General features: G+C 51.2%; 1 protein-coding gene across 3 annotated transcripts in view; it reads left to right on the top strand.

The window, feature by feature from the left end:
* Positions 1 to 26,468, top strand: part of patl1 (PAT1 homolog 1, processing body mRNA decay factor) — an 88,980-nt gene that overhangs the window by 48,204 nt on the left and 14,308 nt on the right. For 2 of the 3 annotated variants that reach the window (XM_085975938.1, XM_085975937.1), the window contains 11 exons: positions 147 to 224; positions 2,657 to 2,829; positions 9,426 to 9,521; positions 11,357 to 11,537; positions 15,567 to 15,690; positions 16,860 to 16,957; positions 19,021 to 19,080; positions 21,622 to 21,773; positions 22,416 to 22,575; positions 24,518 to 24,661; positions 25,326 to 25,417. In XM_085975938.1, the coding sequence (XP_085832064.1) occupies positions 147 to 224; positions 2,657 to 2,829; positions 9,426 to 9,521; positions 11,357 to 11,537; positions 15,567 to 15,690; positions 16,860 to 16,957; positions 19,021 to 19,080; positions 21,622 to 21,773; positions 22,416 to 22,575; positions 24,518 to 24,661; positions 25,326 to 25,417 (1,358 nt within the window). The remainder of the gene's footprint in view (positions 1 to 146; positions 225 to 2,656; positions 2,830 to 9,425; positions 9,522 to 11,356; positions 11,538 to 15,566; positions 15,691 to 16,859; positions 16,958 to 19,020; positions 19,081 to 21,621; positions 21,774 to 22,415; positions 22,576 to 24,517; positions 24,662 to 25,325; positions 25,418 to 26,468) is intronic. The other variant, XM_085975939.1, reaches the window with a different exon arrangement.

The raw sequence follows: 26,468 nt of genomic DNA, 5'->3' as shown, positions 1-26,468 counted from the left end.
CTGTCGCGAGTTTAACCACCTTCCTTGTTGCCCTGGACACTCCAGGAACAGATTCCTCTGTTGAACTGCTGTGGGAATATCACTGGACCGTGCCATTTACCCACTGTTCCTGTCTCTCTTTTCCCCACCCCCACTCCTTTCTCCAGAATTCCTCACTCCGTGCCCACCATTTCCAGGGCAGCGTCACCCAGGTGCTCAACCCGCTTCTACTTGGAACAGCCCAGGTATGTCGTTGGGGTGGGCTGGGGAGGGTGAGGGAGGGAGTGAGATGATGAATCGACCCGTACCGCTGCTCATTATTTCTCTTAACTCCTGTCTGCCGTCTCTCTGCCCAGTTCATGCCAACTCCGTCTCCCATCTCTCTCACATCGAGGGGTTCCGGATACTGTGCAGGTGTCGGCTGTGGTTCAGTGGTTAGCATTCTCTCGCCTTCTGAGTCGGAAGGTTGTGGGTTCGAGTCCCACTTGAGAGATTTGAGCCTCATAATCCAGGCTGACACTCCCTGTACTAGTACTGAGGGAGCACGGCACTGTCAGGGGGGTCGGTACTGAGGGGCATTAATGAGGGAGCGCTGCACTGTCGGAGGGGCAGTACTGAGGGAGCGCTGCACTGTCGGAGGAGCAGTACTGAGGGAGCACTGCACTGTCGGATGGGCAGTACTGAGGGAGCACTGCACGGTCGGAGGGGCAGTACTGAGGGAGCACTGCACGGTCGGAGGGGCAGTACTGAGGGAGCACTGCACTGTCAGAGGGGCAGCACTGAGGGAGCACTGCACGGTCGGAGGGGCAGTACTGAGGGAGCGCTGCACTGTCGGAGGAGCAGTACTGAGGGAGCGCTGCCCTGTCGGAGGGGCAGTACTGCGGGAGCACTGCACGGTCGGAGGGGCAGTACTGAGGGAGCGCTGCACTGTCGGAGGAGCAGTACTGAGGGAGCGCTGCCCTGTCGGAGGGGCAGTACTGAGGGAGCGCTGAACTGTCGGGGGGGCGGTACTGAGGGGCATTACTGAGGGAGCGCTGCACTGTTCGGGGGCGGTACTGAGGGGCATTACTGAGGGAGCGCTGCACTGTCGGAGGGGCAGTACTGAGGGAGCGCTGCACTGTCGGAGGGGCCGTACTGAGGGAGCACTGCACTGTCGGAGGGGCAGTACTATGGGAGCACTGCACGGTCGGAGGGGCAGTACTGAGGGAGCGCTCAACTGTAGGAGAGGCAGTACTGAGGGAGCGCTGTACTGTCGGGGTGGCGGTACTGAGGGGCATTACTGAGGGAGCGCTGCACTGTTGGGGGGCGGCACTGAGGGGCATTACTGAGGGAGCGCTGCACTGTCGGAGGGGCAGTACTGAGGGAGCGCTGCACTGTCGGAGCTGCCGTCTTTCGGATGGGACGCTAAACGTCTGCCCTCTCAGGTGGATGTAAAAGATCCCACGGCCCCTATTGGAAGAAGAGCAGGGAAGCTCCTTCCCGGTATCCTTGGGCCAATATTTATCCCTTAATCAACATCACAAAAACAGATTATCTGGTCATTGTCACGTTGCTGTTTTGGGAGCTTGCTGTGGGCAAATTGGCTGCCGCATTTCCTACATTACAACAGTGACTACACTTCAAAAAGTACTTCATTGGCTGTAAAGCAGTTTGAGACATTATGAAGTTGGGACAGGCATTGTATAAATGCAGCGTCTTTCTTTTGATGACTGCTGCGAGACTTGTACCTGTCGTATTCAGTGCACAGCTCTCAGACCAGAGTTATACTGGCACCCAGTACTGCTGTCCATTTTTATTTTGAAATGATGGGGAATGCAGATTGCTGGTGCACTGCGCGCGTGTGGGGCTGTTACACAGGCATTTCGCCGCAGGGTCCTGCATAGTACCTGAGCTGCAGCAGAGCAGGGTTATACTGTCACCTGCGCACCGCCAGTCAGACATGAGGCTCGGCAACTCGTGGCTCCTGCCTTCGGGCGCCGCAGAGCCACGTCACCCGTCCGGCTCTGGAGTTATGCTGTCGCCTGGTTTAGTGATTGTCAAACTCCTGACTGATGGGCGATTCACTCCCACCCCATTTTAAGACTTGCTAGAGTTATGCTCTCGCCTGCGCGCTGTGACGGGGGGTCCCACCATCGAACCTGATGGGGAAGCAATACGATGGAGGCAGCGTATGTATCTAACCCTGTGCTGTACCTGTCCTGAGGGTGTTTGATGGGACAGTGTAGAGGGAGCTTTACTCTGTATCTAACCCTGCTTTACCTGCCCTGGGAGTGTTTGATGTGACAGTGCAGAGGGAGCTTTACTCTGTATCTAACCCGTGCTATACCTGTCCTGGGAGTGTTTGATGGGACAGTGTAGAGGGAGTTTTACTCTGTATCGAACCCGTGCTATCCCTGCCCTGGGAGTGTTTGATGGGACAGTGTAGAGGGAGCTTTACTCTGTATCGAACCCGTGCTATCCCTGCCCTGGGAGTGTTTGACGGGACAGTGTCGAGGGACTTGACTTGCTGTCCCTGGGATCTTTCGGCAGTTTGTTTTTTTTTGGCGGGATGTCCAAACTCGCCCACTCTCCTCTCCTGGCGGGGCTGATCCCTTGCTTGGGTGTATCTTATTGATCCTGAGCAGACATGACCCTCAGTGTGTGTGCTTGACCTTGTGCCTTCTTGACCCCACAACAGACGGGGAGGATGTCCCCCAGCCACTTTGCCCGAGTCTCGGGTTTGGTGGGGAGCCCGCTGACGGCCATGAACGCTAACCTGCTGCAAAGCAGGATGGGACAGATGATACCGCCCGTCACCGGTTTCCGGCCTTACTTCAACCCAGCAACGGCTGGGCACCTGCAGAACGTCAGGTATGGGGGGTGCGGGGAGGTGCCTGGGGGGAGTGGGTCTGTGCCCATCTGGCGAGGGTGTGGGTTGGCCCGCTGCTCATTCGCTCCCGATCACCAGAGGAATCTTTGACGACCGCTCCAGTATCGGCTAATCCGTAGCTCTCCCGGCCGGCCTCCCATCTTCCACACTTCCTACACTTCGCCTCATGCCACAACTCTACTGCCCCGTATCCGAACTTACACCAAGCCCCGTTCACCCATCACCCCTGTGCTTGCTGACTTGCATTGGCTCCCAGTTAAGCAACGCCTCGATTTTAAAATTCTCATCCTGGTGTTGAAATCCCTCCATGACCTTGCCCCCACCCTCCCAATCTCTGTAACTTCCTACAACCCTCCGAGATCTCTGCGCTCCTCCAATTCTAGCCTTTCGCACACCCCCCCCCCCCGATTTCCATTGTTCCACCATTGGCGGCCGTGCCTGCAGCTGTGGAGGCCCCAAGCTCTGGAATTCCCTCCCTGAACCCCTCCACCTCGCTCTCTCCTCCTCTAAGACGCTCTTTAAAACCTACTGACGTAAGAAAACTACTAGGCACTTGGTCTAAGCGTTAAGCAAAGCTTTATTCTACTTTTTTACAACATGGAGGTCTAGTTGTGTCCTTCGCTAGTTCCTGTTAAAGAATGTCCTACACAAGCTGGGCCCATGCCTGAGTGTTTATTCTCTCCCTGGACAGCGCCCACCCGTAAGCTGCTCAGTATTATTTCATAAGTCTTTCTTTCAAGAATGACTGATTCATGTCACCTACCTCTTTGACCAAGCCTTTGGTCACCTCTCCTAATATGGTCTCATATCAAATTACATTTGTGTCAGTCGTGGCTCAGTTGGTAGCACTCTCGCTGAGTTAGAAGGTTGTGCGTTCAAGTTCCACTCCAGAGACTTGAGCACAAAATTCAGGCTGACACTGCCAGTACCAGTACTGAAGGGAGTGTTGCACTGTCGAGGTGGGGGGGCGTCTTTCAGATGTAGTAAAGGAGCCTTTAGGAAGCGTGACCATAATATGATAGAATTTTATGTTGAGTTTGAAAGTGATTTAGTTAAATCAGAAACTAGGGTCTTAAATCTAAACAAAGCAAACTACGTAGGTATGAGGGGCGAGTTGGCTAAGGTAGATTGGGAAACTACAACAGTTAAGAGTCAACCACATTGCTGTGGGTTTGGAGTCACATATCGGCCAGACCGGGTAAGGGCGGCAGATTTCCTTCCCTAAAGGACATTAGTAAACCAGATGGGTTTTTACGACAATCCGATAGTTTCATGGTTACGATTACTGATACTAGCTTTTTATTCCAGATTTATTTAATTTACTGAATTAAAATTCCCCCAGTGGTGGGATTCATGCTGTGGTGGGATTTGAACTCATGTCTCTGGATCATTAGTCCAGGGTTCTGGATTACAAGGCCAGTAACACTACTATTATGCTACTGTTCCCGCTAGGTTACCCGACCCTCCTGCCACTGGAAACACTTTCTCCTTATTGAATACCTCTCTTAAATCTCCCCTTAACCTCTGCTATGACATATGACGAGAGATTGGGTCGATTGGGCTTGTACTCGCTGGAGTTTAGAAGAATGAGAGGGGATCTCATTGAAACTTATAAAATTCTAACAGGACTAGACAGACTAGATGCAGGAAGGATGTTCCCGATGGCGGGGGAGTCCAGAACCAGGGGTCACAGTCTACGAATAAGGGCTAAGCCATTTAGGACTGAGATGAGGAGGAATTTCTTCACCCAGAGAGTGGTGAACCTGTGGAATTCTCTACCACAGAAGGCAGTTGAGACCAATTCTTTAATTTTATTCAAGAAGGAGTTAGATATATTTCTTAAGGCTAAAGGGATCAAGGGATATGGGGAGAAAGCAAGGACTGGACACTGAATTTGGATGATCAGCCCTGATCACATTGAATGGCGGAGCAGGCTCGAGGGGCTGAATAGCCTTCTCCTGCTCCTATCTTCTATGTTTCTATTAAAGGGTATGACGGTAAACAAACAATGGCTAGCATTTAAAAAAATTAACACATTATTTACAACAAATATACATTCCTTTTAAGGTGCAAAAACCCCACAGGGAAAGTGGTCCAACCGTGGCTAACAAGAGAAGTTAAAGATAGTATTAGATCAAAGGAAGAGGCTTATAATGTTGCCAAAAAGAGGAGTAAGCCTGAGGATTGGGAGGATTTTAGAAGTCAGCAAAGGAGGACCAAGAAATTGATAAAGAAAGGGAAAATAGAATATGAGAGTAAACTAGCGAGAGACATAAAAAAAGACTGTAAAAGCTCCTATAGGTATGTAAAAAGGAAAAGATTAGCGAAAGTAAACGTGGGTCCCTTACAGGCTGAAACAGGAGAAATTATAATGGGGAATAATGAAATGGCAGAGAAATTGAACAAATATTTTGTGTCTTCAAGGAAGAAGACGCAAAAAAATTCCCAGAAATAGTGGAGAACCAAAGGAACTGAAAGAAATTGAGAACATAATAAATAAGAGCAGGAGCCGGCCATACGGCCCCTCGAGCCTGCTCCACCATTCAATAAGATCATGGCTGATCATCGACCTCAACTCCACTTTCCCGCCCGATCTTCATATCCCTTGATTCCCCTAGAGTCCAAAAATCTATTGATCTCAGCCTTGAATATTCTCAAAGACTCAGCATGCACTGCCCTCTGGGGCAGAGAATTCCAAAGATTCACAACCCTCTGAGTGAAGAAATTCCTCCTCATCTCAGTCTTAAATGGCCTACCCCTTATCCTGAGACTATGCCCCCTAGTTCGAGACACTCCAGCCGGGGAAACAACCTCTCAGCATCTACCCTGTCAATCCCCTTCAGAATCTTGTATGTTTCAATGAGATCACCACTCATTCTTTTAAACTCCAGAGAGTATCGGCACATTCTACACAACCTCTCATCATAAGACAGCCCTCTCATCCCAGGAATCAATCTAGTGAACCTTCGCTGCACCGCCTCCAAGACAAGTATATCCTTCCTTCAATAAAGAGACCAAAACTGTGCACAGTACTCCAGGTGTGGTCTTACCAAGCGTAAGCTTTTTATTTTGACTGGCATTAAATTGACAGCAAGACCAATTCTTTTGAAACAATTTGGAATAAGTTTATTAAACATACACACTCATGCACATCAAAACAATAACCTACTGGTATCTATGGACTCTACTTGATTACAACAGGTAAGGTAATGGGTTAGATTTAAACAGACTTGTACTTCCCTGAGTCAAGCAATGCACGCGGCAGTTTTCCTTGCTTCTTGGTAGGTCTGTAGAGGGAGGGCCTTCTGTTTTTATGCGTAGTCATCCAGAGAGAGTATGAGAGCCTTTGGGTTCCTTGTTTTATATCTTTTTTAAGTCCATTGTCTCTAGTCTAAATTGCTAAGACCCCAGGATTGGGTCTTAGTTTCATGGCAGTTCGTGATTGGCTTTCCTTTGAACATGTGTCTGTCTGCAATGGCTGGTGCCATTTCTTGATTAAGTTAATTGTTTGTTAACACCTTTTAATGGCTCTTGAGTTTCGGTGGGTTTTCGATGTGGCGGTTATCCTGTTATGCAGGTTTCCTTTGTTAAGTTTCACGCCGTTGCCTTGAGCTCCACTCACCCAAGGGAGATCCATACACATTAAATTCATCTTTATTACAAACATATATATTAATAGTCTCGAGTCCATCACACATCATAATATATTTTTATTTTTACACAAGGCCCTGTACAATTGTAGCAAGACTTCCTCACTCTTACACTCCAACCCCCTTGCAATAAAGGCCAACATGCCATTTGCCTTCCTTATTGCTTGCTGTACCTGCATGCTAGCTTTCTGTGTTTCTTGCATGAGGACACCCAAATCTCTCTGAACACCACTATTTGAAAGTTTCTCATCATTTAAAAAATATTCTGTTTTTCTATTCTTCCTACCAAAGTAAATAACCTCACATTTCCCTACATTATTCTCCATCTGCAACCTTGCTGCCCACTCACTTAGTCTATCTATATCCCTTTGCAGACTCTGCGTTCTCTTCACAGCTTACTATCCCACCTAGCTTTGTATTATCAGCAAACTTGGATACATTACACTCGGTCCCTTCATCTAGGTCATTAATATAGATTGTAAATAACTTAGGCCCCAACACTGATCCTTGCGGCACCCCACTAGTTAGTCTGTCAACCTGAAAAAGATCCGTTTATCCCTACTCTCTGTTTTCTGTCCGTTAACCAATCCTCTATCCATGCTATTATATTACCCCCAACCTCGTAAGCCCTAATCTTGTGTAATAACCTTTTATGTGGCACCTTATTGGATGCCTTTTGGAAATCCAAATATACTACATCCACTGGTTCCCCTTTATCTGCCCTGCTAGTTACATCCTCAAAAAACACTCATAAATTTGTCAAACACGATTTCCCTTTCATACAACCATGTTGACTCTGCCTAATCATGTTATGATTTTCTAAGTGCCCTGATACCAGTTCCTTAACACTGGATTCCAGCATTTTCCCGACGACTGATGTCAGGATTAACATTAGATTAAAATTAATATTAATTAACAAAGTACTGGAGAAATTAATGGGACTGAAAGCCGATAAATCCCCTGGACCTGATGGCCTACATTATAGGATTTTGAAAGAGGTGGCTACAGAGATAGTGGATGAATTGGTTGTCATTTTCCAAAATTCCATAGATTCTATAACAGTTCCTGTGTATTGGAAGGTAGCAAATGTAACCCCAATTTTTAAGAAAGGAGGGAGAGAGAAAACTGGGAACTACAGACCAGTTAGCCTGACATCAGTAGTAGGGAAAATGCTAGAATCTATTATTAGGGACGTAGTAACAGGGCAATTAGAAAATAATAATAGGATTGGGCAGAGTCAACACAGATTTATGAAAGTGAAATCGTGTTTGACATTTTTTTGAGGTTGTAACTTGTAGAATAGATAAGAGGGAACCAGTGGATGTGGTGTATTTGGATTTTCAGAAAGCATTCGATAAGGTGCCACACAAGAGGTTATTAAACAAAATTAGGGCTCATAGGATTGAGGGTAATATACTAGCATGGATTGAGGATTTGTTAATGGACAGAAAACAGAGAGGAATAAACGGGTCATTTTCGGGTTGGCAGGCTGTAACTAGTGGGGTACCGCAGGGATCAGTGCTTGGGCCTCAGCTTTTCACAATCTACATCAATGATTTGGATGAGGGGACCAAATGTAATAGCTCCAAGTTTGCTGATGATACAAAGCTGGGTGGGAATGTAAGTTGTGAGGAAGATGCAAGGAGGCTTCAAGGGGATATAGACTGGCTAAGTGAGTGGGCAAGAACATGGCAAATGGAATATAATGTGGAGAAATGTGAAGTTATCCACTTTGGTAGGAAAAATAGAAAAGCAAGCAGAGTATTTTTAAATGGAGAGAGATTGGGAAATGTTGGTGTTCAGAGGGACCTGGGTGTCCTTGTACACGAATCACTGAAAGTTGACATGCAGGTACAGCAAGCAATTAGGAAAGCAAATGGTATGTTGGCCTTTATTACAAGAGGATTTGAGTATAATAGTAAAGATGTCTTACTGCAATTATATAGGGCCCTGGTGAGACCACACCTGGAGTATTGGGTACAGTTTTGGTCTCCTTACCTAAGGACGGATATACTTGCCATTGTGGGAGTGCAACGAAGGTCCACCAGACTGGTTCCTGGGATGGGGGGATTGTCCTATGAGGAGAGATTGAGTAGACTAGGCCTATACTCTCTATACTTTAGAAGAATGAGAGGTGATCTCATTGAAATATACAAAATTCTTACAGGGCTTGTCAGGGTAGATGCAGGGAGGATGTTTTCCCTGGCTGGGGAGTCCAGAACCAGGGGTCACTGTCACAGAATAAGGGGTCGGCCATTTAAGACTGAGATGAGGAGAAATTTCTTCACTGAGGGTGGAGAATCTTTGGAATTCTCTACCCCAGAGGCTGTGGAGGCTCAGTCGTTGAGTATATTCAAGATAGAGATCGATAGATTTTTGAATCAAGGGATATGGTGATAGTGCAGGAAAGTGGAGATGAGGTAGAAGATCAGCCATGATCTTACTGAATGGTGGAGCAGGCTCGAAGGGCCAAATGGGCTACTATTTCTTATGTTCTTATGAGATGTTAAACCGAGGCCTCGACTTCCCTCTCGCGTGGCCATAAAAATTCCCACGGCCACTATTGGAAGATGATCAGGGGGTGTTCTTCCCCGGTGTCCTGGGCCAATATTTACCCTTCAATCAACAACATCTTTGGAAAAAAAATAACAGAATATCTGATATTATTTGTGGAAGCTTGCTTTGCGCAAATTGCCGCGTTTCCTACATTACTACAGTGACCACACTTCAAAAGTACTTCTTTGGCTGCGAAGCACATTGGGACGTCCCGAGGTGCTGAAAGGCGCTATAGAAATGCAAGTTTTTTCTTTTGATCGCTCCCGTGAAACACCTTGGGACATTGGACTTCGTTAAAGGCGCTGTAATCAATGCAAGTTGTTTTTGAGCCGTTTCCAAGATACCGATGCCCGAACTTCTGTGCTTTTCAGGTCATCGCAGTCCATGTTTCGAGCGGACACCACCCACCTTCATCCCCAGCACCGGCGCATTCTCAACCAGCAGCTACAGCTGCAGAACTCCAGGAAGTAAGTAACTCCTCACTTTGTGTCCAATCCGGCATGTTAGGAAAGGATGTCAAGGCCTTGGAGAGGGCACAGTGGAGATTTACGAGAATGGTACCAGGGATGAAGGGCTTCAGTATTGTGTCCAATCCTGGGCACCAGACATTAGGAAGGATGTCAAGGCCTTGGAGAGGGCGCAGAGATTTACTAGAATTTTTTTCTTTATTCGTTCCTGGGATGCAGTCATCGCTGGCAAGGCCAGCATTTATTGCCCATCCCTAATTGCCCTTGAGAAGGTGGTGGTGAGCCGCCTTCTTGAACCGCTACAGTCCGTGTGGTGAAGGTACTCCCACAGTGCTGTTAGGGGAGGGAGTTCCAGGACTTTGACCCAGCGACGATGAAGGAATGGCGATATATTTCCAAGTCAGGATGGTGTGTGACTTGGAGGGGAACTTGGAGGTGACGGTGTTCCCATGCACCTGCTGCCCTTGTCCTTCTAGGTGGTAGAGGTCACAGGTTTGGGAGTACCATTTACTACAATGGTACCAGGGCTGAGCGACTTCAGTTACGTGGAGAAGCTGGGGTTCTCCTTAGAGCAGAGATGGTTAAGGGGGATTTGATAGCGGTGTTCAAAATCATGAAGGGTTTTGATAGAGTAAATAAGGAGAAACTGTTTCCAGTGGCCAGAGGGGACACATTTAAGATAATCAGCAGAAGAACTAGAAGTGAAGATGAGAATTTTTTTTACGTAGCGAGTTGTGGTGATCTGGAACGCGCTGCCTGAAAAGGTGGTGGAATTAAATTCAATAGTAACTTTCAAAAGGGAAATTAGATAAATACTTGATGGGGCACAATTTGCAGGGCTATTGGGGCAAGAGCAGGGGGGGAGTGGGATCAGACGCTGTCCTCTCATTCTCTCTGGGTCCTTGGGTCAGATCTGGTCCCAGACAGAGGGGGTCAAAGGTACTTTTACTGATGAGAAAACGGAAATGTTACATTGAATGACTTGGGTTGTTATTTTAAGATTAATGTGGAGGCAAATTGACAGGACCATCTAGAGGGAGCTTTACTCTGTTTCTAACCTGTGCTGTACCTGCCCTGGGAGTGTTTGATGGGACAGTGTAGAGGGAGCTTTACTCTGTATATGACCCGTGCTGTACCTGCCCTGGGAGTGTTTGATGGCACAGTGTAGAGGGAGCTTTACTCTGTATATGACCCGTGCTGTACCTGCCCTGGGAGTGTTTGATGGGACAGTGTAGAGGGAGCTTTACTCTGTATATGACCCGTGCTGTACCTGCCCTGGGAGTGTTTGATGGGACAGCGTAGAGGGAACTTTACTCTGTATCAAACCCGTGCTGTACCTGCCCTGGGAGTGTTTGATGGGGACAGTGTAGAGGGAGATTTACTCTGTATCTAACCCGTGCTGTACCTGCCCTGGGAGTGTTTGATGGGACAGTGTAGAGGGAGATTTACTCTGTATCTAACCCGTGCTGTACCTGCCCTGGGAGTGTTTGATGGGACAGTGTAGAGGGAGCTTTACTCTGTATCTAACGTGTGCTGTACCTGCCCTGGGAGTATTGAATGTCTCTCGCGCTCGCCCCCTCACTTTCTCTCTCTCGCTCTATTTTCTGTCGCTCGCTCTCTTGCTTTCCCTTTCTCCTTTCTCTCTCTCTCTCATTTCTCTCTCTCGCTTTCTTGCCCTTTCCCCCTCTCTCGCTTTCTCGCACTTTCCCTCTCTCTCACTTTCCCTCTCGCTCTCCCGCTTTCTCTCTCTTACTCACTCTCTCTCTCTCTCTCTCTCTCTCTCTCTCTCTCTCACTTTGGCTCTCTCTCTCATTCTATTTCTCTCACTCACTCAGCCAGCACCGAGGGCAGAATGGTTCTGGAGGAGACAGGCACAGCAGGGGCAACTATTATGAGCAGATGAAGAAGGACCCCTACGGCAACCTGATGACCCAGCGTGAGAAGGAGTGGGTCAGCAAGATCCAAATGATGCAGCTGCAGAGCGCAGACCCCTACCTGGATGATTACTACTATCAGGTAGGAATGTCTGGGTGTGTCGGTGGAGGGGATCATTCAGCATTAACAAACCAGTCCCAGGCTCCATCCCCGGCTGTGCTGAGTTAGCTGGTCTCACCCAGTGTGGCACTGAGCCCCACACACACACACACAATTGAAAAATGGAGAAGTTACGTTAAACTTATTTAGAACCTTGGTTAAACCACACTTGGAGTGCTGTGCACAGTTCTGATCTCCATATCACACTGGGAGTACTGTGCACAGTTCTGGTCTCCATATCACACTTGGAGCACTGTGCACCGTTCTGGTCTCCATATCACACTTGCAGTACTGTGCACAGTGCTGGTCTCCATATTACACTTGCAGTACTGTGCACAGTTCTGGACTTCGTATCACACTTGCAGTACTGTGCACAGTTCTGGTCTCCATATCACACTTGCAGCACTGTGCACAGTGCTGGTCTCCATATCACACTTGCAGTACTGTGCACAGTGCTGGTCTCCATATTACACTTGCAGTACTGTGCACTGTTCTGGTCTCCATATCACACTGGGAGTACTGTGCACAGTTCTGATCTCCATATCACACTGAGAGTACTGTGCACAGTTCTGGTCTCCATATCACACTTGGGGTACTGTGCACAATTCTGGTCTCCATATCATACTTGGAGCACTGTGCACACTTGTGGTCTCCATATTTCAAAAAGGATATAGAGGAACTGGAGAAGGTGCAAAATGATTTACAAGGATGATAACCAGATTATAATTAACAGGAAAGGCTGAACAGGCTGGGCCTCTTCTCTAGAAAAGAGAAGGCTGAGGGGTCTTTAACATTGTGAAAGGGTTTGGTAGGGTAGACGTAGAGACGATGTTTCCACATGCAGGGGAGACCAAAGCTGGGGGCCATCACTATAAGACAGTCACTTATAAATCCAATTGGGAATTCAGGAGAACATTATTTGCCCGGAGAGTGGTGAGAATGTGGAACTTGGTACCACAGGGAGTGGTTGAGGCGAATAGCATAGATGCATTTATGGGGAAGCTCGATAAACACATTCAGGAGAAAGGGATAGAAGGACATGATGATGGGGTTAGATGAAGTAGGGTGGGAGGAGGTCGTGGGGAGCATAAACACCGGCACGGAGTAGATGGATCGACTGGCCTGTTTCTGTGCTGTAAAATTCAACGTAATTCTACATAAATGTGACTACAACTGTCGGCTCGCGTAGAGAGTAACCAATAACGCGGACTGGTTGGGCCTTTTTGCATGTTGTGTATATTCTCTAAGTCCCAGGAGAGAGTGCCAGCAGTCCCGATCCTTCTACCTTTAACGGAGCTCCCTCTCGTTTTCCCATTCCGGGAGGTGGGACAATGTGGGAGGAGAGGGGGACCCCCCCCACGACCAGCTCGATTGACAACTTGGATGGGAACTGAGACCCAGAGACTTATAAAAGTATATTAATGACTTGGATGAAGGGACCGAGTGCAATGTAGCCAAATTTGCTGCTGATACAAAGATAGGTGGGAAAGCAAATTGTGTGGAGGACACAAAGAACCTCCAAAGGGATGTAGATAGGCTAAGTGAGTGGGCGAAAATCTGGCAGATGGAGTATAATGTGGGAAAATGCGAGGTTATCCACTTTGGTAGGAAAAATAAAAAAGCAAATTATTATTTAAATGGGGAGAGATTACAAAATGCTGAGGTACAGAGCGATCTGGGGGTCCTTGTACATGAATCACAAAAAGTTAGCATGCAGGTACAGCAAGTAATTTGGAAGGCAAATGGAATGTTGGCCTTTATTGCAAAGGGTATGGAGTATAAAAGTAGCAAAGTCCTGATCCAACTGTACAGGGCGTTGGTGAGACCACACCTGGAGTAGTGCGTACAGTTTTGGTCTCCGTATTTAAGGAAGGATATACTTGCAGTGGAGGCAGTTCAGAGAAGGTTCACGAGGTTGATTCCTGAGATGAAGGGGTTGACTTACGAAGAAAGGTTGAGCCGGTTGGGCCTATACTCATTGGAGTTTAGAAGAATGAGAGGGGATCTTATTGAAACATAGAAGATTCTGAAGGTGCTTGACGGGGTAGATGCAGAGAGGCTGTTTCCCCTCGAGGGGGAATCTAGAACTCGGGGGCATAATTTCAGAATAAGGGGCACCCATTTAAAACGGAAATGAGGAGGAATTTTTTTCTCTGCGTGTCGTGAATCTTTGGAATTCTCTTCCCCAGAGAGCTGTGGAGGCTGGGTCATTGATTATATTTAAGGTGGAGATAGACAGATTTTTGAATGGTAAGGGAGTTGAGGGTTATGGGGAGTGGGCAGGGAAGTGGAGTTCAGGTCAAGATCGGATCAGCCATGATCTCATTGAATGGCGGAGCAGGCTCGAGGGGCCGAATGACCTACTCGGGCTCCTACGTCTTACGTTATGGGTAGCTAAGTCTGAAGGTAGTGGGTGGGTCCACCCCCCGGTGTCGATCTGACTAAAGCAATTTGAAGTTCGTTGACCCGTAGAAACTTGCAGCACAGAAGGAGGCCATTCAGCCCGTCGTGCCCGTGCTGGCTCTTTGAACGAGCAGCCGCGCTTGGTCCCACATCCCTGCTTTTTGTCCGTAACCCTGGAAGTCCCTCATCCTCGAGTAACTGTCCACAACCCCCTTTGAAAATTCTTCCTGGAATCCGCTTCCAGCACCTTTTCAGGTCGAGCGCTCCCAATCCCGACAACTCTGAGCGAACAAATACTGCTCCCCTCGCCTCCCCTCCAGATCTTTTGCCCATGATTTTAAATCTATGACCTCTGGTTATTTGACCCACACGTCAGAGGTAATATTTTTTTCCCCCCCTGTCCACGCTATCCAAACCCCTCATCATCTTGAAAATTAGGAGAGCAGTCCTAATTTTTCCAACCTCTCCTCAAAGGAAGCCCCTCATCCCTGGTTACATCCTGGTAAACCTCGTCCATAACCATTTACATAGAAGATAGGAGCAGGAGTTGGCCATTCGGCCCCTCGAGCCTGCTCCGCCATTCAGTGAGATCATGGCTGATCATCCAAATTCAGTACCCTGTCCCTGCTTTCTCCCCATATCCCTTGATCCCTTTAGCCTTAAGAAATATATCCAACTCCTTCTTGAATATATTTAATGAATTGGCCTCCACTGCCTTCTGTGGTAGAGAATTCCACAGGTTCACCACTCTCTGGGTGAAGAAATTCCTCCTCATCTCTGTCCTAAATGGCTTACCCCTTATCCTTAGACTGTGACCCCTGGTTCTGGACTCCCCCGCCATCGGGAACATCCTTCCTGCATCTAGTCTGTCTAGTCCTGTTAGAATTTTATAAGTTTCAATGAGATCCCCTCTCATTCTTCTAAACTCTAGCGAAGACAAGCCCAATCGACCCAATCTCTCTCCATACGTCATTCCTGCCATCCCAGGTATCAGTCTGGTGAATCTTTGCTGCACTCCCTCCATGGCCTTGACATCCTCCCTGAAGTGTGGTGCCCAGAATTGTCCACAATACTCCAGCTGAGGCCCAATCAGTGACTTACAGGAAACTTTCGATTAACCGGCCCCTAAATAACCGGAAATGTCGGTTAACCGGCAAAGTTCAGGAGTAGGTTCAGGTAACTTTTATTACTTGCCTTGCTCCATGTGTTGCTGTGCAAGGGTGTGGCTGCAGCTGTTGCTAAGCTACAAAGACGCTTGCAACTTGTGGCCATTGTTCTGAACCTGTCGCTAAGCAGCAGGGTTTGTTGCTTTATACGGAGCTCTCAGCTCCGTATCTTTTACTGTAGCGTTCGGTTATCTGGAATTTTTGATGAATCGGCACCACGTCGGTCTCGTCCGTGCCGGCTAAAAGAAAGTTTCCTGTATAAAGTTCGAGCATGATGAACTCTTTGCTTTTATATTCTATGCCTCTATTTATAAACCCGAGTAACTCGTATGCTTTTTTGACCACCTGATCAACTTGCCCTGCCGCCTTTAAGGATTTGTGTCTATGGGGCACCAAGGTCTCTCTGCTCATCTGTTGTCGGCGTTCCTTTCTCCCAACGTAGAACTACTTTGAGAGGTTGGAGAAGAAGCAGGCTGCTCCAGACTTGAACAACGAGGGGCCCAAGAAGGAGCGGACCAAGCTGATCACGCCGCAAGTGGCCAAACTGGAGCACACGTACCGGCCAGGTAAACCACCCCCCCCCCCCCTCCAATCAAGGTGTCTGTGCAGTGCAGTCTAGTGTCAAGGGTCAGCGCTAGAATGGAATGACACTGGCCAGTCTTCGGCGGGGGGGAGGGGGGGGGGTGGTTCTGAGTCACGAGCTGTGCCCTCGTACAACAACAACTTGCATTTCTACAGCGCCTTCGACATAGCAAAATGTCCCAAGGCGCTTCACGAGAGCTAAGACCGCCTATTTTCACCTCCATAACATCGCCCAACTCCGCCCCTGCCTCAACTCACCTGCTGCTGAAGCCCTCGTGCCTGCCTTTGTTCACCTCTGGACTTGACTGTTCCAACGCACTCTTGACTGGCCTCCCACGTTCTACCCTCCGTAAACTCGAGGTCATCCAAAACTCTGCTGCCCGTATCCTAACTCTCATGGAGTCCCCTTCACGCCTCAGCCCTGGGCTCACTGACCTACATTGGCTCCCGGTTAAGCAAGCCTTCAATTTTAAAATTCTCACCCTGTATTTTCAAATCCCTCCATGGCCTCTCCCCCACCCTGTCCTGGTCATCTCCTCCAGTCCTACCACCCTCCAAGCTCTCTGCGCTCCTCCAATCCTGGCCTCTTGCGCATCCCCGGTTGTAATCGTTCCACCTTTGGTTGCTGTGCCTTCAGCTGCCATGGCTCTAACCTCTGGAATTCCCCCTCTAAACCTCTGCCTCACGAGCTCTCTTTCCTTCTTTCAGACGCTCCTTAAAGCCTACCTCTTTGATCTGCCCTAATATCTCCTTATGTGGCTCGCTGTCAAATTTTGTTTGGTAACACTTCTGGGAAGCACCTTGATATTTTACTATGTTACAGGCGCTATATAAATGCAAGTTATCATCAATAAATCATTCTAACACTGAGCCACAGAAGGGACAGTGTAGAGGGAGCTTTACTCTGTATCTAACCCATGCTGTACCTGCCCTGGGAGTGTTTGATGGGACAGTGTAGAGGGAGCTTTACTCTGTATCTAATCCCATGCTGTACTTGTCCTGGGAGTGTTTGATGGGACAGTGTAGAGGGAGCTTTACTCTTTATCTAACCCGTGCTGTACCCGCCCTGGGAGTGTAGAGGAGTGATTGCCTGCCTCGTGCTTTGCTGGTTGGAGGGAGTTGCTGGTGCTAACGATTGGTTTATTGGTTACAGTGCAGTTCGAGGGGTCCTTGGGTAAACTGACCGTGTCCAGCGTCAACAACCCTCGCAAGATGATCGACGCTGTGGTGACGACGCGCACGGACGATGACGTAGGCACTGAAACGTTCCCGATTGTCGTCTTTGTTTTTCTTCCGTCCTTTCAAGTTGCATTGGGTGACAGTCACTGGGCAGTGGCTGCCCTCTGTACCTAACCTGAGGGGTGAATCTTGCCCGCTGCAGCTCCACGCTGGGACAGCTGGGGCTGAGTGGGTAGCACTCGCTCGCCCTCTTGAGTCACAGGGTCGTGGGTTCAACCCCCACTTTAGTGACTTGAGCCCTCATAATCCAGGCCGGCATCCCCCAGTACTGGGGGAGCGCTGCACTGTCACAGGGGCAGTGCTGAGGGAGCGCTGCACTGTCGGAGGGGCAGTGCTGAGGGAGCGCTGCACTGTCGGAGGGGCAGCACTGAGGGAGCTCCGCACTGTCGGAGGGGCAGTACTGAGGGAGCTCCGCACTGTCGGAGGGGCAGTACTGAGGGAGCTCCGCACTGTCGGAGGGGCAGTACTGAGGGAGCTCCGCACTGTCGGAGGGGCAGTACTGAGGGAGCTCCGCACTGTCGGAGGGGCAGTACTGAGGGAGCGCTGCACTGTCGGAGGGGCAGTACTGAGGGAGCGCTGCACTGTCGGAGGGGCAGTACTGAGGGAGCGCTGCACTGTCGGAGGGGCAGTACTGAGGGAGCGCTGCACTGTCGGAGGGGCAGTACTGAGGGAGCGCTGCACTGTCGGAGGGGCAGTACTGAGGGAGCGCTGCACTGTCGGAGGGGCAGTACTGAGGGAGCGCTGCACTGTCGGAGGGGCAGTACTGAGGGAGCGCTGCACTGTCGGAGGGGCAGTACTGAGGGAGCGCTGCACTGTCGGAGGGGCAGTACTGAGGGAGCGCTGCACTGTCGGAGGGGCAGTACTGAGGGAGCGCTGCACTGTCGGAGGGGCAGTACTGAGGGAGCGCTGCACTGTCGGAGGGGCAGTACGGAGGGAGCGCTGCACTGTCGGAGGGGCAGTACTGAGGGAGCGCTGCACGGTCGGAGGGGCAGCACTGAGGGAGCGCTGCAGTGTCGGAGGGGCAGTACTGAGGGAGCGCTGCAGTGTCGGAGGGGCAGTACTGAGGGAGCGCTGCACTCTCGGAGGGGCAGTACTGAGGGAGCTCCGCACTGTCGGAGGGGCAGCACTGAGGGAGCGCTGCACTGTCGGGGGGACAGTACTGAGGGAGCACTGCACTGTCGAAGCGGCAGCTTTTGCGGGGAGACATTAAACCTGAGGCCCCCGTCTGCTTTCTTAGGTAGACGTAAAAGATCCATGGCCATTATTTCGAAGGCGAGCAGGGGGAGTTCTCCCTGGTGTCCTGCAGCCAGTATTGATCCCACGAGCAACTTCACTTAATAAAAAAAAAAAAAAAATTATGGGCTCATTATCATGTTGCTGTTTCTGGGACGATACTGTGCGCAAATTGGCTGTGATGTGCTTTGGGACGTCCTGAGGTTGTGTAAGGCTCTATATTAATGGGCGATCTTTCGATGGGGCATCATGGTTAAGCCTGATTCGTGCACAGTTCCACTGGGCAACTGGAATGTGGAACCATGGCTGATTATCCCCGGGCCATTTCCCTACCCTGGGCTGAGGTATCGACCTGCACCGTCCTACAACAGCCTGGCTGGGGCCAGGAAACTCTACACTTACCGGGGATGTACCCTGTGTCTTTCTGCTGTGTCTGTATCTCTGAGCCTGTCTGTGTGTGAGATTCTGCCCCCCTGTGCCCCCTCTGCCATTGTGCATGCACGGTGGATTAATAGACAGTCATCATGGGGTAAGGGAGGTGCCGAGGGCGATGGGTGTATCTCCATTTCCCCCCCCACATTTCCCCTGCACTGAGCCTCGGGGAGGGTGTCCGAGGGCTACAGTTGTATCTGGAGACTGCCCCCCCCCCCCCCGCATTGACACCCATGTCTCAGCCCTAGCTGTTTTTTGCCTTTAAGTCACAGGTGAGCGTGGGAGTTCCGCAGGGGAGTGGGGGCTTGTTCTCCCGGAGAGAGCAGCGTAGAAACAGAAGAGAAATGTTGGAGAATCCCTGTTGAGTTTTATTCCAGGCTCTGAACCTGTGCCCTTTTCCCCCGCTGTAGGAGACTAAAGAGAAGCAAGTGCGGGACAAGAGGCGACAGACACTCTACACCATTGAGCGGGTAAGTGCTCCTCATCCCAGCTTCCTGGAGGGTGGGAGGCACGCAGGCTTTGGGAATAACCTCAGGTTTTGGATCAGGCGCTTAAATCAATAATGCAGCAAGTTACCCCTCACACCCACTTCCCCTCCCACTGTGTTACTGACACTATCTCTACTGATGTTAATCCAGCTCCCTCACACTGTCACTCAGTAACCCCTCTCCCCAGCACCCTGTGTTACTGAATGTATCTCTACTGATAATCCAGCTTCCTCACACTGTCACTCAGTAACCCCTCTCCCCAGCGCCCTGTGTTACTGACTGTATCTCCACTGATGTTAATCCAGTTCCCTCACACTGTCACTCAGTAACCCCTCTCCCCCAGCACCCTCTGTTACTGACTGTATCTCTACTGATGTTAATCCAGCTCCCTCAGTGTCACTCAGTAACCCCTCTCCCCAGCACCCTGTGTTACTGAATGTATCTCTCCTGATGTTAATCCAGCTCCCTCAGTGTCACTCAGTAACCCCTCTCCCCCAGCACCCTGTGTTACTGACTGTATCTCTACTGATGTTAATCCAGCTCCCTCAGTGTCACTCAGTAACCCCTCTCCCCCAGCACCCTGTGTTACTGAATGTATCTCTACTGATGTTAATCCAGCTCCCTCAGTGTCACTCAGTAACCCCTCTCCCCCAGCGCCCTGTGTTACTGACTGTATCTCTACTGATGTTAATCCAGCTCCCTCAGTGTCACTCAGTAACCCCTCTCCCCCAGCGCCCTGTGTTACTGACTGTATCTCTACTGATGTTAATCCAGCTCCCTCAGTGTCACTCAGTAACCCCTCTCCCCAGCACCCTGTGTTACTGACTGTATCTCTCCTGATGTTAATCCAGCTCCCTCAGTGTCACTCAGTAACCCCTCTCCCCCAGCACCCTGTGTTACTGACTGTATCTCTACTGATGTTAATCCAGCTCCCTCAGTGTCACTCAGTAACCCCTCTCCCCCAGCGCCCTGTGTTACTGACTGTATCTCTACTGATGTTAATCCAGCTCCCTCAGTGTCACTCAGTAACCCCTCTCCCCCAGCGCCCTGTGTTACTGACTGTATCTCTACTGATGTTAATCCAGCTCCCTCAGTGTCACTCAGTAACCCCTCTCCTCCAGCACCCTGTGTTACTGACTGTATCTCTACTGATGTTAATCCAGCTGTTGATCACTGTCCCATCACCCTGTCTGAGGTGAGGGGAGACTCGGTTTAGATACAACCTGTCTCTCCCCTGCATGTTGCCCCCAGTTAAGAAATTTTAAAGTCAATGATGCATTCAAGGGAAGCTAGATGAGCACGCGAGGGAGAAAGGAACAGAAGAATATGCGTATAGGGTGAGATGAAGCAAGGGAGGGAGGAGGCTCATGTTGAGCTTCAACACCGGCACCGACCAGTTGGGCCGAATTGCCTTGATTCTGTGCTGTAAGGTTCTACGTAATTCTATATGAATGCCAATTAAAATTCTCCCTACTCGGCCGCAGTGTGACATGTTTCCCTTGTGTCACAGCTGCCTTCGGGGGGGGGGAAGAGAGGGAGGTGAAGAGGGTGGAGGGGGGGGGCGAGTAAGAGGGAGAGGGGGTGGAGGGAGGGAGGGAGAAAGAGGGTGGAGGGAGGGGGTGGAGTAAGGGAGAAAGAGGGTGGAGGGAGGGGGTGGAGTAAGGGAGGGAGGGTGGAGGGAGGAGTGTATGGAGGGAGGGAGAGGGATGAGTGCGAGCGAGGGGGAGGGAAAGGGAAGGGGAGCGTTATGGGCAAAAGAGAGTGTGGCAGTGAAATGGGGCTTAATTTGAGCCTGTCCCAGGGGGTGAAAGGCCATCTCTGGCCCCCGACCCGCACACCCAGTCCCCCACCAAAGAGAGGAGCCCATCTTCCCTCTGTGTGGTACTGGATTTGACCTCCAGCTGTCAGGGTGTGAAAGGTCAGTGTTTTTTTTTTTAATTCATTCGCGGGATGTGGGTGTCCCATTTATTGCCCATCCCTAATTGCCCTGGAGAAGGTGGTGGTGAGCCGCCTTCTTGAACCGCTGCAGTGCGTGTGGTGAAGGTACTCCCACAGTGCTGTTCGGGAGGGAGTTCCAGGATTTTGACCCAGCGACGATGAAGGATCGGCGATATATTTCAGGACGGTGTGTGACTTGGAGGGGAACTTGGAGGTGGTGGTGTTCCCATGCACCTGCTGCCCTTGTCCTTCTAGGTGGAAGAGGTCGCGGGCTTGGGAGGTGCTGCTGAAGAAGCCTTGGCGAGTTGCTGCAGTGCATCTTGTAGATGGTACTCGCTGCAGCCACGGTACGCCGGTAGTAGAGGTCGCGGGTTTGGGAGGTGCTGACGAAGAAGCCTGACCCACTGCCCTAGTTTTTTTATTTGTAACCCTCTACGCTGGCGCGACCCTGAGCCAGACTGCGATTGAGCACTGCGCAGCACTGTTACTGCTTCTTGCAGTGTGTGGCTCTTGTAACGTGTGCCCTGACCGCTCTCTCCCTGCTTTCCCCCCCCCCCCCCCCCCCCCCCCGCCCCATCTCTTCAGACGTACAGTTTGGTGCTGGAGGTGCAGGATTTGGAGAAGAAGTTTCTGCAGGTGAGTGAGGAGGAGCGGCCGGCCGTGCTGGAGCACAGAAAGATCAAGATCATGCAGATGTACGAGAACCTGCGAGGGAAGCAGGCTCACAGCACCGAGAGGTGTGTGCACGTGGGAGAGGGCAGGGAGAGGGGGTTGGTCTGGGCAGGGAGAGGGGGGGTGGTCTGGGCAGGGAGAGGGGGGGTGGTCTGGGCAGGGAGAGGGGGGGTGGTCTGGGCAGGGAGAGGGGGGGTGGTCTGGGCAGGGAGAGGGGGGGTGGTCTGGGCAGGGAGAGGGGGGGTGGTCTGGGCAGGGAGAGGGGGGGCGTCTGGGCAGGGAGAGGGGGGTGCGGTCTGGGCAGGGAGGGGGGGGGCGTCTGGGCAGGGAGAGGGGGTGGTGAAGGCAGGGAGAGGGGGTGCGGTGCTCGGGGCCGGGGAGAGGGGGGCGGAGCTCGGGGCCGGGGAGAGGGAAGCGGAGCTCGGAGCCGGGGAGAGCGGGGGGCGGAGCTGGGGAGAGGGGGAGGTCAGGGCTGGGGAGGCAGCATCGGGAGGGCCGTGGTGATGGGGAGAGGGGTTCGGGGCGCTGGGGATATGGGGTTCAGGCTGAATGGGGAACGGGACTCAGTAGATAGTTCTGTTCAGGGAGCCAGGACTTGTGGGGGCGGGGGGGGGGGGGTGGTGATAGGCTGAGCGGCCTCCTCCTGCGAGTCCGGGAGTTCTCTGCAGCGCTGTAACTGCCTCCCGCTCTAATCCTGCCGTTCACAGAGTCAGCGACGAGCACTTTGTGCAGATCATGTGTATACGCAAGGGCAAGCGACTCGCTGCCAAGGTCCTGCTCCTCCTCAGCACTGAGCAGGCCACCAACGTGGTGCTAGCGACCGCCCGCAATCTCCCCTTCCTGGTCAAGAAGGACATGCAGGATGAGGTGAGTGACCGACGGTGGGGGGCGGGTGGCCAACAGCACAGCATGCTTGGCTCGGTCACCAGCAAACCAGCGTTTCCGGGTCAGGATGTCCAGGAGGTGCCCTGAGGCCTGAGCTCGCGATCCAGGCTCCGAGCGGCGTTCCTCTGGAAGTGACATTAAATCCCAGGCTCTGTCTGTTCTGGCGGGTTTAAATTTCATTGGCCTCCTTCTGCGCTGTGTGAGGCCATTCAGCCCATCGTGGCTGTGCCCGGCTCTTTTGAAAGAGCAATCCAATTAGTCCCACTTCTCCCCTTTTTCATAAGAAATAGGAACAGGCGGAGGCCATTCAGCCTCTCGAGCCTGTTCCGCCATTCAGTTAGATCATGGTTGAAAGGTATCTTAACTCCATCAATCAGCATCACTATAAAGCTGTCGGAGGGGCAGTACTGAGGGAGCGCTGCACTGTCAGAGCTGCCGTCTTTCAGACGAGATGTTAAACCAATGCCCCGCCTTGCCTCTCGGGTGGTCATGCCCTGGCCAATATTTATCCCTCAATCAGCATCACTTAAACCAGCTTATGTGGTCATTATCGCATTGCTGTGTGTGGGAGCTTGCTGTGTGCAGATTGGCTGCTGCGTTTCCCACATTACAGCAGTGACTACACTGCCAACGTACTTCATTGGCTGTGAAGCGCTTTGGTACGCTCTGAGGTCATGTGAGGCGCTGCAGCAATGCAAGTCTTGATTATTTATTTGTCTACCCTTAATACCCTTACCCAATAAACATCTATCAAGCTCAGTTTTGAACCCTTCAATTCACCCCCAGCCTCAACAGCTTTTTGGGGAAGACAGTTCCAGATTTCCACTAGTCTTCATATGAAGTAGTGCACCCCGAAGTCGCCCGTGCCCGGCCTAGCTCTAATTTAAGGGTACACTCCTTGTTCTGGACAAATAGTTTCTCTCTATCTACCCTAGCAACTCCTTTAATCACCTTTAAACACCTCAATTAGATCACCCATTAATCTTCTGCACTCAAGCCTAGTCTGTGCAACCTGTCCACCTAATCTAACCCTTTAACAGCTCGATTAGATCACCCACGTCTGCTCCCAGAATCCTCCACCGCTCCAAGGGGTCATTCTTGATGCCAAGGTTCGTAGGTCGTTGAAGCCTGTTGCCCGACATTGACTTCTGGTGACAAGGTTCCCAGATCTCTCTCGGAATCCTCCGGCTGGAACAGGATCCATCCCCAGAACTGTAAACTGGCCACACTCATCGAAGTGGGTTTGCCGCAGTCACGGGAACGCAAGGCCGATTACAATTCCCTGTTAACCTCGTTTGACGGGACAGTGTAGAGGGAGCTTTACTCTGTATCTAACCCATGCTGTACCTGCCCTGGGAGTGTTTGATGGGACAGTGTAGAGGGAGCTTTACTCTGTATCTAACCCGTGCTGTACCTGCCCTGGGAGTGTTTGATGGGACAGTGTAGAGGGAGCTTTGCTCTGTATCTAACCCCGTGCTGCACCTGCCCTGGGAGTGTTTGATGGGACAGTGTAGAGGGAGCTTTACTATGTATCTAACTCGTGCTGTACCTGTCCTGGGAGTGTTTGATGGGACAGTGTAGAGGGAGCTTTACTCTGTATCTAACCCATGCTGTACCTGTCCTGGGAGTGTTTGATGGGACAGTGTAGAGGGAGCTTTTCTCTGTATCTAACCCGTGCTGTACCTGCCCTGGGAGTGTTTGAATGGACAGTGTAGAGGGAGACCGGCGGGCGGGAGAGAGGAGGCGGTCCGATGCTGTTTCCGGGTGTCTTCGTACGCAGGCGTGTACGTTTTTGCGTCGTTACGTTGTGTGTGTGTGTGAGGTTGACGTGCGTCTGTGTGTGCCGGCCGAAGTTTGAGGTTGTGCTTCAGTGTGTTGTGCGAATTAAGTCATGCCGCCAACCTGCTGTCCTGTCCTGTTGCAGGTGCTGCCCTGCCTGGCTGAGCCGTGCTCCCTGCTCGTCGGCCGACTCCCCTCCAGCGCGCTGACTGAGCTCCTGCAACAACTGACCGGCTCTCCTCAGCCCGGCGGAGCCGGGAGCCACTTCCCCGCCATCCTGCAGAACAAGGTATGGGGAAGGGTGGGTGGGCTGAGAGTGGGTGGGGCAATTGGAGGAGGGTGGGGTGGGGATTATCAGAGGGGCGGTGCTGAGTGAGTGCTGCACTGTCGGAGGGGCAGTACTGAGGGAGCGATGCCCTATCGGAGGGGCAGTACTGAGGGAGCGCTGCACTGTTGGAGGGGCGGTACTGAGGGAGCCCCGCACTGTCGGAGGGGCAGTACTGAGGGAGAGCTGCACTGTCGGAGGAGCAGTACTGCGGGAGCGATGCACTGTCGGAGGGGCCGTCTTTAAGATGGAACGTTAAACCGAGGGCCCCATTTGCCCCCTCAGGTGGGCGTAAAAGCTCAGGTGGGTGTAAAAGATCCCGTGGCACTAATTGGGAGAAAGGCATGGGGTGTTCTCCCTGGTGCCCTGCAGCCCAACATTTATCGCTCGTCCAACCTAAATTAAAGAAATAAGTAGATAATCTGGTCATTATCACATTGCTGCTTGTGCGATGCTGCGGTGGGTAAATTGGCTGCCACGTTTGCTACATTACAACAGTGACTACACTTCAAAGGTACTTCATTGGCTGTAAAGAGCTTTGGGACGTCCTGAGGTCGTGAACGACACTATGTAGATAAAGTGCAAGCTCTCTTTCCTTGGAGTGACGTTTTTCGAATTGTTTTGCCAGTTCGGACTGACATTGTTCTACCTGATCCTGAGCCAAGGGGAGAGGTTACAGAGCTCCGAGGCAGCCAGTGAACTCATGCAGGACAACAGGTGGTGAGTCTCTCCCAGTGTTTTTACCATCTGCGTTGGCCTGTCATAGAAACGTAGGAGCAGGAGTCGGCCCTTCGAGCCTGCTCCGCCATTCAATATGATCATAGCTGATCCTCTATCTCAATACCATATTCCCGCTCTCTCCCCATACCCCTTGATGCCTTTTGTGTCTAGAAATCTATCTATCTATCTGCTTCTTAAATATAATCAGTGACTTGGCCTCCACAATCTTCTGTGGTAGAGAATTCCGCAGGTTCACCACCATCTTAGTGAAGAAATTTCTCCTCATCTCAGTCCTAGAGGTCCTACCCCGTATCCGGAGACTGTGACCCCTCGTTCTAGAGCCCCCAGCCAGGGGAAACATCCTCCCTGCATCCAGTCTGTCCGGCCCAGTCAGAATTTTATATGTTCCAATCCGTTCCCAAGCCACCAAACTCCATCCCTCTTCCTGGCAGCTGTCCCGAGGTTCAACCAGATTGTTCGCAACCTTAGTGTTATATGTGACCCCGTGATGAGCTTCCGGCCACACCTCCCCGCCCGCACCATCGCAAAGACCGCCTACTTCCGCCTCAATAACACGGCCCGACTCCGCCCCTGCCTCAGCCCATCTGCTGCTGAGACCCTCAGCCGTGCCTTTGTTACCTCTGGACTCGGCTATTCCAATCCTTTCCCGGTTGGCCTCCCATCTTCCACCCCCCATAAACTTGAGATCGTCCAAAACTCGGCTGCCCGTGTCCTAGCTCGCACCAAGTCCCATTCACACCCCCCCCCCCCCCCCCCCCCCACCGTGCTCCTGACCTTCATCGGCTCCCAGCTGAGCAACGCCTCGACTTTAAAATTCTCATCCTTAGTTTCAAATCCCTCCATGGCCTCGCCCTATCTCTGTAGCCTCCTCCAGTCCTGCACCCCTCCAAGATCTCTGCGCGCCTCCGATTCTGCCCTCTTGAGCATCCCTGATTGTAATCGCTCAACCATTGGCGGCCGTGCCTTCTGTCGCCTAGGCCGTAAGCTCTGGAATTCCCTGCCTAACGCTCTCCGCCTCGCTACCTCTCTC

The sequence above is a fragment of the Somniosus microcephalus genome, unplaced genomic scaffold (genome assembly GCF_052327205.1).
Source record: "Somniosus microcephalus isolate GS21.2 unplaced genomic scaffold, FLI_Smic_1.0 unresolved_chr2, whole genome shotgun sequence".
Lineage (NCBI taxonomy): Eukaryota > Metazoa > Chordata > Chondrichthyes > Squaliformes > Somniosidae > Somniosus > Somniosus microcephalus.
Note: the sequence above shows the minus strand (reverse complement) of the source record. Positions and strands in the feature narration are given on the sequence as shown.